Consider the following 12,486-nt stretch of genomic DNA (forward strand, 5'->3'; position numbering starts at 1 on the left):
GCCAGTTAGATAAAGTGATAAATAAGCAGTAAAATGTAGTGATAAAGAAGTCAGGCAACTACTTCTGCAATTCACCAAGTAAGTGATTGTAGACTACATAAACTATCTTAGTTTCCTCAACTGTAAAATGGGGAAAATTATATTTACCTCAAGCAGCCTTTGAGAAACTCAAGATGACCCTAGTCCAGCATGTAGCATGGCACCTACCACAGTGTACATGCTCAATGAATGATAGTGATGATCATGAGGAAGATATTACAGATATGTCCAGGCAGTTGTGGACCAAGAGATGGAACAAATGGCCACAGCTGCTCAGGTAGCTAGACAGAGAAACCACTACAAAAATCCTAAAGAAATTAAGGTAGGACCTGAGGTGACATCTAAGCCAACTTTGACACTCCTAGGAAACCAACCTGCAATGCTTATGATAATTGCTTACACTACTCTCATCATATAACACTTCCATTTCATCAACTGCCTCAATACTTAGGAACCAAAATAATAATTAATAATAAAATTTTCAAGATGGGAATCCCTACCTAAGCCAGTAGGGAAGATATTTTCCATTGTTTCTTAATATTACTCAAATAATACCAAGGACATATCTTGGTACTTTGACTGTAAGTAAAACTACCAAAGCTCATGTTTGGAAGGACTGAAACAAATATTATTAACCAATCCCCAAACACACATCAAATTGCACATACCGTAGCAAAACCCGAGGCTACTCTTAGAAATCAGTTATGTACACAAATGGAAAGTAGAGGCATCAAGATGAACAAGTATAAAGTCACTAGCAACTGCTTTTTGAAAAAAGTCAAAACACTTCTTTAAATAAATAAATATATTATTATTATATGTAGTATATCTATATGCATATCTTATATAAGCAGCAAATATGAAATAGTTGTCCAAAACTGATGTATCATCAAAATTTGTATTTTTCACAGAGTTAAATGATTTTGAAATCATAAGTATTGACCACAATATTATATATGTGTGTATTTATGCATATGGTTATATACTGTGTATGTATATGCATAAATATATGTATGTAGTCCTACAAATGTACATGTGAATATATCCAGTGCTAACTCTTAGACTTTCAAAATCATTTAAGTCAAGCTTGGAAAATTTACTGTGATGCTATATTCAGATATGGTTAGCTGCTAAATTCTTACTGGTACATCTTACCAGTTATTTTCTTGATATTAAGATGTCATTAACTAAGAATCACTGATAGTTGCACAGAAGAAAATACATGTTGAACATTCACATTGATTTTAAGTACCACTCCAAATTCAGAAATATTAAAATGTGAAAAATATGACTTGATATTGAAACAGTATAACTATGGGGTTATGTATTTCAAACTAAGACATATCCAAAAATAAGAAACTCTCTAAAGAACATATGTGGCATTTTTAAGTGAATAATGAGACCTAACTGATAACAGTACAAATTAGGACTTGCACTCTGGACACCAGCAGCCTGTAGATTTTAAACCAAGCAAGAAATTGTCTATGTGTTCACACACACACACACACACACACACACACACACACACACTAAATGTGTCATGGTTTACTGTTTTTCATAAATAGTCACCATAGAAATTACAAATTATTCACAGTAGAATTAATTCCAAGTAAGCCAGGAAGCAGAAGTTTCCATGACAAATAAGAACAACTATATAAAATCCTACAGATGTATGACCCATACCACATTACAGAGCATTGATTTCCCAGAGGCTAATGTAAACAGTTCTATTTTCGTTCTATTTTCGTTCTCTCCTATAACTCAAATCTATTTATGCTGTACAATTACTTTTGCATAATAATATATTTTAACTGAGTAGTTCATCAGTAACAATAGGAATTCTTATATTAAATGAGCATTTTTGGAAGCATCCTATCATTTCCTTTATGATCTTTCTTGGCTATTTTTTAAAGTGTATGTTTAAAGTCTTTTATTCATGTATCAGACAACTGCATGTTTTAATTTTTTTTTAAGTCCACATAAATAGGAAGAGCTACTGAGGAATTTAATTTAATGAATGGGATTGCATTTCTGCCTCCAAGGACTAAACCCTACACATTTGATACACTGAAATGTCCATATTAAAAAATAAACAATAATCTCAAAAGAAGTGAATTCTTTTGTTCAAGAACACAAGAAAATACTTGTTCAACCAATTTTTACTGAAGGAAAAATAAATACAGATAGAAGGGCTGGGATGGAAAGAAAACTGCCCAAGAGGGTTCTTATCCAGGGAGAAAAGGATAAGGAGTTAACAAAAGAACAAAACCTAGACATTCTATTTTTCTTAGCTTTAGGCTCTAATCTCAGCTGAGATTAGAAAGGAATTCAGTCTAATATGCTCAAACAGAAATATATTTGATACATTCACCAAACAAGAATGGTAGAAGTTTTTATCCAAGGCCATTCAACAACATGAATTAGTAATTGGAATATTAAACAGAGATTGGGGCTGAAGTTTCCTCAACTCTGCCTACTTTTTAGAACAAATTTTTATTATTTCACTGAAAAAAATGGGAATAATCTCTAGATTTTGATAATCGAATCACATTTCAGACTACTCTTTCTGTGCAACCTGTGTATTTCCCTTCTGCTCACATTGATTACTCTTGCTTTTTTCACAGATCTTTCTAATTGCTTTCTTCATTAAGCTACAATTTGCAAGGGAGTCCCTTCCTTATTTTTATCACTGGTTCCTTCAAACTAACATCATCCTTTGCTGCTTTTTAGAACTTCATAGGAGCCAAAGAGTCTCCCTAGGAGTTCCCTAAGCCTAAATTTTAGATATATGGACCAAACTACAGACATTAATGTTTCAAAACCTTTTGATAGTAAAACAGATATCAATAAATTATTGAGTAAAAAGATCCAGAATGACTTGCCTAGACAATTCTCTTCCTGCAATGGTTCTCAAAGTATTGTATGTAGATTAAGCACTAACATCAAAAGGGGGAAATTGTAAGAAATGCAAATTCTAGGCATTACCCCCCCCACACACACACACACCTACTGAATCAGAAATGCAGGGGAGTTTGGGATGGAGGTGAAGAAGGGGGAGGTGATTTTTATGCATGATAAAGTTTGAGAACCACCATTCTAGTGTATTCCAATACCAGATATAAGTAAATAATACTTTTCTTAGTTCTAAAAGCACAATTTTACCCTAGTGAGTAAAAGCATTTTCTGACTTCGTCAATAAAGCTTACGGCATTTTCAGAACCACTTAGGCGACTATTTATCTGATAATTTGAATTAAGAATTGAGCAGGTCCATCCCAGGCTTTAAAGCTGTTGTATTGTGCTTACTAGTGTGAATGAGAATGAGGGACATCAGTTAGGATAGTGTGGGGACACTTGAGCCACAGATACAACCATAGAGGTTAGTCAGGTTAGCACTTCATAGTCATCAAATCTTGCCCCCAAAGTGGTTTGTCGTTTTATAACTGACTTTTCTCATGTCATTTTTTCCCCAGATACCTTTATCAATGAATGTGTCAACCTTTCTGGCATACGACCAGCCCACAATAAGTTACTGTGGGGTGCATCATGAACTTCTCTCTCATAAGTCCTTTGAAACGAATGCACAGGAAGATACGATGGAAACACACCTAGAGACTGAGCTGGACCTGAGCACAATCACAACAGCTGGCCAAATCAGTGACCATAAACAGCAGCTGACTTAACTGAGCTAAGCGGTAGCCAAGGGTTGCCACCAAACTTTGTAACCTCAAGGACAAAAATGAGGAAGATTTGTTCATTGTGGACTCTCAAAACAAAACAAAACAAAAATCCCCTGTCAAACAAAAGTCCAAGATCTATTCATGAAATAAAGAAGACATGAATTGTTTCAAGTCTACACTTTGTAATTAGCTAAGTTGTGCAGTATTTTTTTGACTTAAACAGAGTATGACCCTGAAAACAGAAAAAGAATCTTTTTTTTCAAAACTCATCCTACCTACCTGTAAAAACTGTACAGAGCTAATGTATTTTTCATATTGTAAAGTTTCAATTATAGAAACAACTGATATGTACAGTACCATAATTTAATTACATTTTACTTTACAAACTTTACACATTTCAGTTTCTAAGATTTTAAATTAACAAAAATTTATTTCTTGTGTTATTCAGAGTTACTCAGTTTTGTAGGGACTGTTTTGTTACTGCTTTTGTGCCCAGAAACCTTGACTCTAAAATTCTGTGCTGTGCGAAACATGCACGATTTTTATCATGCTTACTGCGTAGAATTTTATCTACTTGTTCCAGAAATAATACATTAACCAAAAAGGATTTAATTGTTGAGACTTGTAAGAGGTTCTTCAATTACATAGGCAGGTTTTTCTTATAAATGAAAAAAAAAAAATCAAAGATTTTTTTAACACTTCTTCTCAGACTTAACTGTTGCCTTGAATTACAGCCTAGTTTCTAAGCAGTGACATGTAATGACAAAGAGGGATATTTTAACAACATATTTCTGAATGAATTGACTCATTATTTCATTATTTTGAGTAACCCATTGTTAACGGTAGGGGGAAGCATGGACAAAACATCACTGGAAACAAAGGCTGTAACCACAGCAACAGACTTTGATACACTTAAAAGGTGCAGCTGCCAGTGACAAAGAAAAACTTGTTACATCTCATTATTTTCAGGCCAAGGTGGGAAGGATAGAGCATAATAATTGTACAGTAGCAAATTTTCTCCTAATTAACCCAAAGTGGTTTACCTAAAAATAACCATCAGTTAGTGCAAAATGTGCCTGGTTTTTAAGACAACTTTTCATTTAGAACTGCGAGGCTATATTTTGGGAACATCTCAACGGAAATATGTGAAAATTTTCACTTTGTGTGCTACATCAATCTCTCCTGGAGAAGAACTCTAAACATTGATAGCTCATTCAGTATAGATATGAGCCATGGTGGAGAACTTTATAACACAAGTAAACTGTGAATATCTTTTAATGTGTTCTAAATTGTTTATGTTGCCATCCATAATGAGATTTGCTTCTAAATTATCTGAAAAATAACCCAGAGTAATTTGAAGCCACCCCAGATCATATAGTGATTATGTAATTTGTATTATAAAGTTAATTTAAGTGAAATTATGAAAACCTAACTTTTCAGAGGCTGAAATAATCAACTTGTTTCTGTTGTTTGCTTGACACAGGTTATTGTTTGAAAATGTTATTTTATCTATGGTATCCACACATTCTTTTGTGTGTTTTTTATTATAAAACTACAAGTTTCAATTGAATTGCACTAGGAGAGATGACTTTTTATGTTGTCATTTTGCATTCATAACATCAAAAATAGGTTGAGCAAATGTCAATCCAACAGGGGTCAAACACAATCAAAAACAATGAAGAAAAGAATTTGTTAAGACCAATGTCAAGTTTTTAATTTCTTATTTATTCCAAAGAAATTATACCTACAAAAGTCTAGTTTTATGCAGATTTATCATGGCAAATTTAAGAGCAACTTAAAGAGGAATAAACTTTAAAAATGTACAGCAAATTTTTCTTGAAAATACAGTTGTAAAAAAAATTGGAAGAAGCAAACTCTCTTACTAATTTAAATGAAACTAAATGTCTCAGTACTTATATCAACTATTTAGCATCCCAGATTTCGTAACATATTTTGCATAAATTATTTGCTATTCAAAATTTTTTGTCATTTTACATCTAATTTTCATCTTTACTTTTTCCAATTTCTAATGTCTTTGCAATATATTATTCTTAGTGTTCTTAATCCTCTACATTGAGATTTTGTTTTGCATAGTTAGCAAATTTATAGAGGATTAATTACAAATCTATTCTTGTGGGTCTGAAATTGGATGCAAAATTTTATTTATTATGTAAACCAAAATGTCATTTGCAATCTTTTTTTCATCAGAAGTTGTCCTTGCAAAGATCAAGCATCTTTTAATTGGCGTAAAAAAAAGCATTTTATATATATTTCCAGACATTTTCAAATTGATAAATAACTTTTAGAAATATAAGGTTCTAGGGAGGTTCACAAATGTATGCCCTTGACTTCCTGAAGCAAACATTTTTTAAACATTTTAAATTCATCTAAGTAAACAACTATAAATAGAAGCAGTCATCTTGGAACCACAGCTCTGTGCATCTGAGAACTTAATACAGTAAGAGCCGAATAAACTAAGAATTTTTAGATTTCTCATATTTGAAATTAAACCCAAAGGATCTTTTACAAGAAAAAAAAAGAAGATGCTGGGTTTTTGTTTGCCTAATTTTTATTTTGCCATGTTCAGGGCCATGGGGGAGGGTGGAAAAGGGAGTGAAAACCTCTTAGAGGAAACTATGTCTAGAATCTTTATCATACATTTGCAATTTATATATTTGTGTCTAAAATCCTTGATTATAACTTATCTTTTTCAGTATTCAGTGATCTCCTACTTCCTCTTGCTAACCACCCTGTCCCCAAGTCTCCTCCCTCTCTGCCTATTGCTCATTTAAACAACAGAAATGTTGATATGTTTGGGATCAAAAAATGCAGTTTGACCCAGCATGGTTACAATAACCATAGAAACTGCAGCAAAAAATAAATTTATGCAGTGTTTTGAGGTTTATAAACCACATTTTATATAAATTATTGATTTTGTCTTCATAACCATCCCATGAAGACACATTAATCTCAAAGAAGTTGAGACTTACCCAAGAACACAAGGCTAATAATTGGTGGAAATGAACCATTCTCAAAATTCATAGCCTGTTAGTCTTTCCACTAAACTAAAAGCCTTCTCTCTGATCAGAGCCAGAGAATTTCCAGAGATAGTGAACAGAATGAAAAAAAAAATGTTTGTCATGTTGTTTAATCTCTAATTTAACTCAGTTCTTCTATCTGTATAATATACGAGCTAAATGAACTCTCTCTATGTGCTACTCTGGCTCTCACATTAAAATTTTGTTCAAAAAGTAAAGCAAGTCATAGATTTCTTAACATATTATGTCATTTGTAAATGTGCAGATGAGTTGCTTCAAGGAAGTGGATATATGTAGGCCCAAGATATGGACATAAAATCAAGAACCACAAGGAAAGAAATCAAAGACCATCTAAATTGAGATTGCGTGGGTTATAAAACAGATCCATAGTGTGATGTTCAACACATGTTCAACACATGTTCAAATGAACACATACTCAATTCAGGGCTAATTGGGAAGACTTTTATATTTTTTTCCTTTTTTTTTTTAATCTCAGCAAGAGTACTTCTTAAATTGTGTTCTTAAACCTTTCTTAATACAGAATAATTTTCTCTATTCTCCTAATAAAAATGGAATGTAATTTATCCAAACTGATGTATAGATGCCAAAACATATTCTAACAAGCAAGTAGTATTTTATTGATCTGCTCATTTTTACCAACTCTCTATATTCCCTCTTGAATTTTCCAGAAAACCATAAAACCATACAGATTTTAATATAAATTATATTTTTAGAAGGAAAGAAAACTTGTCTACATTCAACATTCAAGACAAATTACATAATCCTATCTGAAGTCATTTCAGACTCCACAAACTCCTTGGAAATAGCAATATCTCTTTGCAAAAATATTTTTAAAAATAAAGCCACTGTAAATGGGAGTGAAGACCTTATTTGGTTATGTCTGCTCCTGACTAGAAAACAGATATCATCTCTCAACTTAAACATTCAAAATAAGTAAAGAAACTGAAAGCACGAAAATAGATAACATATGTGAACTATTAGTATGCTTGAAGAAAGAAGATCAGTTGTGTCGAGTAGATGGAGGTACAGGAGGGAAGAGGAAGTAGGACTGGCAGATATTTAGCCTCAGGAAAAACAGTGAAAAATCTTTACAGCAAAAAACAGTAACATCTTACACTGACATACCTCTTAATGGTTTAACTCGCTGGGTAATAAATAGTATAATGACCTGGAAACACATAAAAAGTCCCAAGGTCTAGATGGGTTAGCTATGCAGTTAAGAATGCAGATGCACTAGTCTTTCAGTTAAGAGTTTCCAACTACTGCTATGACCTCAATGCACTACCACTGTCTCTAACTAGAGAGGTACCAAGCGCAGAAGATCCAGGATCCATGCTTTCAACACTGACTCTACCACAAGGGTAGAGTAGACTGACAATCAGCAACTGTGCTTTATTTTAATATCAACTATAATGAGGAAGAAACATTTAAGAATACACCAGAGTGGTGATGGGTTATTTTCAAAGCTCTCTCATGGCTTCCATTATGATTTCAATGTGAGATAGGAGGCTGTTTATATCTAACATTTTTTAATTTAGGGTAAAATTCATGTTTTAAAAAGTCCACAGTTGATTATTTACTTTTCTATTAAGAACAGTGAACTTAAAGCAACAGAGTGAGTGCTTGAGCCATCTAGGACTTAGAAAACTCTTGAGTTTCTTCCTCCTCTTTCCCAAACATTTATAGATTTTGTTTTATATGTGTGTCTTACTGACAAGCTAAGTAAAAATTGGTTGTAAATAAATCAAGTAATATTTCAAATGCATCAAGGGACCTTGTGATAAAGGATACTTGAAGTAAATCCTATTTGTTTTCTAATCTGAAACATCACTCACTAATTTATCATTTGTAAGTTGATTTCAATATATCTTTTGTTATATAATGCGGCACACCTGTACTGCATGGCCTTGAAGGTTCTATGATGCAGTCTTTGCCTCAGGCTGTGTAAAATAAAGAACTGACTCTAGGTTTTGAGCAAGTCTATAGACACGGTAGTGTGATCATTTTCAATCAATTTTACTTATTGAATTTACCTGGATTAATGTGGAAAAATAGTATTAAGATAACATAGATGAATAAAGTTGACAGTTTTTTTTTTTTTTTCTATTTACTGGTTTAAATTTTTGCTATGTAGCATATCCTCAAAGTTACTATTAAAAGAAAATCCTTGGGCACCTGGCTGGCTCAGTCAGCAGAGTGAGCGATTCCTGATCTCACGGTTGTGAGTTTAAGCCCCACATTTGGCATGGAGCCTACTTTAAAAAAATTGAAAAAAAAAAAAAAAAAGGGTAAATCCTTTGGGCCCATCCTAAATTTGCTGAATCAGAGTCTCTGGAGCTAATCTGATGCATGCTAAGTTTTGCAAAATACTGTTCCAATGAATTTATTTTTACCAAGTCATTCAATTGTTTTTTTATTGTAGTCTGAAATTATTAATTCTTGTGCTTTCTTGTGCCAATGCGAACCTAGTTTGCTAAGCCTGGCTGAACATTTTTCCTGACTGGAGGAATGCAAAACAAAAAACAACTATACATAAAATGGTCAGGTTGTTTCTGGACAGATTGTATTGTTTATAGGTTTTGTTCCCCATTAGCTCTTTCAACAGGAATATTTGAAACAATCTTAAATCAACACAGTTATTCACTTAACTAAAATTTATCATTTGCTCCCAGGGATAATAATATAACAGTAGAAAAGCCAGAAGTGGGGAAAGAGCAAAGAACTGACTTATGATGTACCAGGCACTGGGCTGTCCCCACCTCATTCTCAAAACTTTTAGGAAACAGGTATAGCCACCATTCTAAAGAAGAGGAAAATAAGGATTGTGATAATTGAATAACTTGCCAAAGCTCATACAAGAGAGTCAGATATAATATCCAGTTCATCAGACTCTAGGGATGTCCTCCTATCACCCCGTAAGCACCCTTTTCAGAAGTGAGAAAAAAACCATAATCAATATAATTTGATTCAAATATTTTAACAGGGGATGTGAAGACAGCAGAGAAGGAATATACTTTCCTATTCTTAAATATAAAAAATTGCTTAAACTATTTCACACTGTATAGAGATTTCCTTCAATATCTTAAGTCAGCAACTTAATGGAAATAAATGTCCATTACTTTCTTGAAGTTTTATACATTGTTTCCTAAAAGGAGCAGACATTTAAAATAAAAACCCTTCAAAAGATATTCCCAAATATTCATGTTGTATTTCCATTTCCAATTTCCCTAGCTATATTATAAAACTATAACAAAAATATAAGTGGGTATCCACAGTAAAATCTTTAACTGGCAAAATATAGAAGGAAGATGTCACTTGAAGCAAAACCTCGACAGTCAATAAAGTAACCACATGCAAATGACAACACAAAGAAAAACACCAATAATATACAGTCACAAAATGTTAACTGGCAATGACATGGCTTGAGTTGCAGGATATTTCCTATGAATGATCCTATGTGGGAATATTTTTCAAGGAGAATTTTTACTTACCCAAATGATTTGTGCAGTGGGAGAACACTCCAGAAAGGAGGCAAGAAAACAGCCTTTATAATAACGTTGGCCCTGCTTGTTCTATTATTCAGAACAGAGTATACAGTTTAAATAAAAAACAATCTTCCTTGTGAAGGCAACGCAAATGTTTTCATCACTATATGCAGGTGGCCAAATAAATTACATTTATGTTTAAATTCAATCTTCAAGTGAATCTTCCTCAGTCTCAGCTATTAACAAATGATATTTTAAATAGTCTCAATTCCATTACTGTCTCTAGGAGATTTTTATTAAACCATTAGACTAAAAACCTCTTCTGTTTCTCCCTGAACTTGCACAAGTCCAAGGTGATATAATTCAGAAACTACATTAGCATTTAACTCTATCATACTACCTGAACATGTAGCGTTCACATAAAACGCATTGTCTTTTACAGTGTGGAATTCAAGAGACAGTGAAATACTAAGCCACATTTCTACTAAAAACTACCACTACTATAACTGTGATAAAAGTATGCTATATGTTTAAAACAATAAACCCAGAAAGAAAGAAGCTCTCGCATCCTGCATCTAATATCACTACATGTGTTCATTCTGGCACCACTACACCATACAAAAATTTTAGCTGAAAATCTAAAGTAATTCTGATTTTGGATAACAAAGATGACCCTGCTATCTGGGTTGAAGATTCAGTGGACAATAACGAAGAGGACAAAAAATTATACATACCAAGAGGTAAGTGAAAGAAATGTGATTTAATGTCATTGATCTGCGGATAACTTTTGAAACTAAGAATTAAAATTTACAACATTTTGCATCTAATGTCATCAATAAAGGCCAATATGGACATTAGGGACTAAAAGCAAACAGATATTTGTGATGGCAATATATGTCAAACAATAGATTAATAGAATTAACTGTACCAAAAGAAATAATATTAAGAATAAAAATTAGTTAAAGCACTATCATTTCTCCAGGGAGAAAGTGAAAAGTCAGAATAAAAGATTCAAACTAAATACCAAATGTTCTTTCAAGATCAATTTTGAAATGTCCGAAAACTATAAACCCCAAATTAGTGCTTCAACAAAATGAGTAATTACATTAATTCACATATACCTAGTTAAATTCTGTTACTGAGAAATAACTTGTGTTTAAGATATATTCCATCTGTTCCTACTAGTTTACATCAGTAATATATTTGCTTTCAATCCCAGATTCATAAAGGTAATGCCCTAAATAGAATGATGAAGATGTGCTGAAAGACTGGATCAATCCCGTCATTCTTCTCTGCTATAAGGCAATATTAGAGTGGTAGACCTACCGGAGAGCTGGAAACATCGTTTCTAAAATCCTCTCTAGCAGTTTTTGACTTAGACACTTGTAACACTCATTATCTATCGGTCTTATTTTATATTCATTTATAAAATAAGGAATTACTGTCTTGAGATAAGAGCCTGGATGGCCCATTCCAGCTCTGGTTACAAATGTATAATAGATTTAGGTAAAAACAATGAACTCTGAACTCTGCTATCTGAAGAAAGACTTGAGATCTTTGTGATGTCAACATTTTCTTACCTTGGGATTTGATGGAATCTTACATTCACTGTACTATACATCCTTCAAAGCTCCTTGCCAGTTTCCTATTTAACAAACTTCAAACTTGAGTTCCTTAAACCAACATTACATTATAGACATGGCTATTTCAAAATGAATCCTTGTAAAATTTCGTCATTTTGTGGAAGGATAAAATAAGGCTGGGGTAGTAGCTTTTCTTGACTTTTTCTGTGTCTTTGATTCCAGTTATGGAATAAAAATGTGTAAGCTCAGTATGACACCTTGGTACTACCATAATGGAATTGGAATAAGAGTCTTCTAATGGATAAACACTTCATGTAATATAAAACAGAAATGTAGTTGGAGATCACTTCTTTTTAACTCAATGAATGATCTGATATAGTTTTCAGATAATGCATGCCTTCTTGCACCTGAGAATATAAATATTATTGTCTATAATGATGACATGTTTTCTTTGTCATATACTTTTTGCTTTCTGAGGCAGACTTCAGACAATTGATTGTGCTCCATAATTGCCATCAGAAGAAACTTCTATTTAATTATTTCCAGAAAGAATGACATAATACTGAGAACTTTAAGATAAAATGATAATTAACTAACACTTAATGAATGTTTACCTTTCTAAACATTTTACATGTATATAT

At 32.8% G+C, this 12,486-nt stretch overlaps 2 protein-coding genes across 5 annotated transcripts in view; one reads left to right on the forward strand and one right to left on the reverse strand.

Annotated features, from left to right (window-relative positions):
* Nucleotides 1–8,755, forward strand: part of LRRTM3 (leucine rich repeat transmembrane neuronal 3) — a 167,187-nt gene extending 158,432 nt beyond the window's left edge. Inside the window, exon 3 of the mRNA XM_045437560.1 lies at nucleotides 3,512–8,755. Within this exon, the coding sequence (XP_045293516.1) occupies nucleotides 3,512–3,721 (210 nt within the window). The 3' untranslated portion in view covers nucleotides 3,722–8,755. The remainder of the gene's footprint in view (nucleotides 1–3,511) is intronic.
* The window catches only part of CTNNA3 (catenin alpha 3), a 1,797,955-nt gene that overhangs the window by 1,156,992 nt on the left and 628,477 nt on the right, over nucleotides 1–12,486 (reverse strand). The gene's annotated exons all lie outside the window — the stretch shown is intronic.

This window comes from Leopardus geoffroyi, chromosome D2, assembly GCF_018350155.1.
Source record: "Leopardus geoffroyi isolate Oge1 chromosome D2, O.geoffroyi_Oge1_pat1.0, whole genome shotgun sequence".
NCBI lineage: Eukaryota > Metazoa > Chordata > Mammalia > Carnivora > Felidae > Leopardus > Leopardus geoffroyi.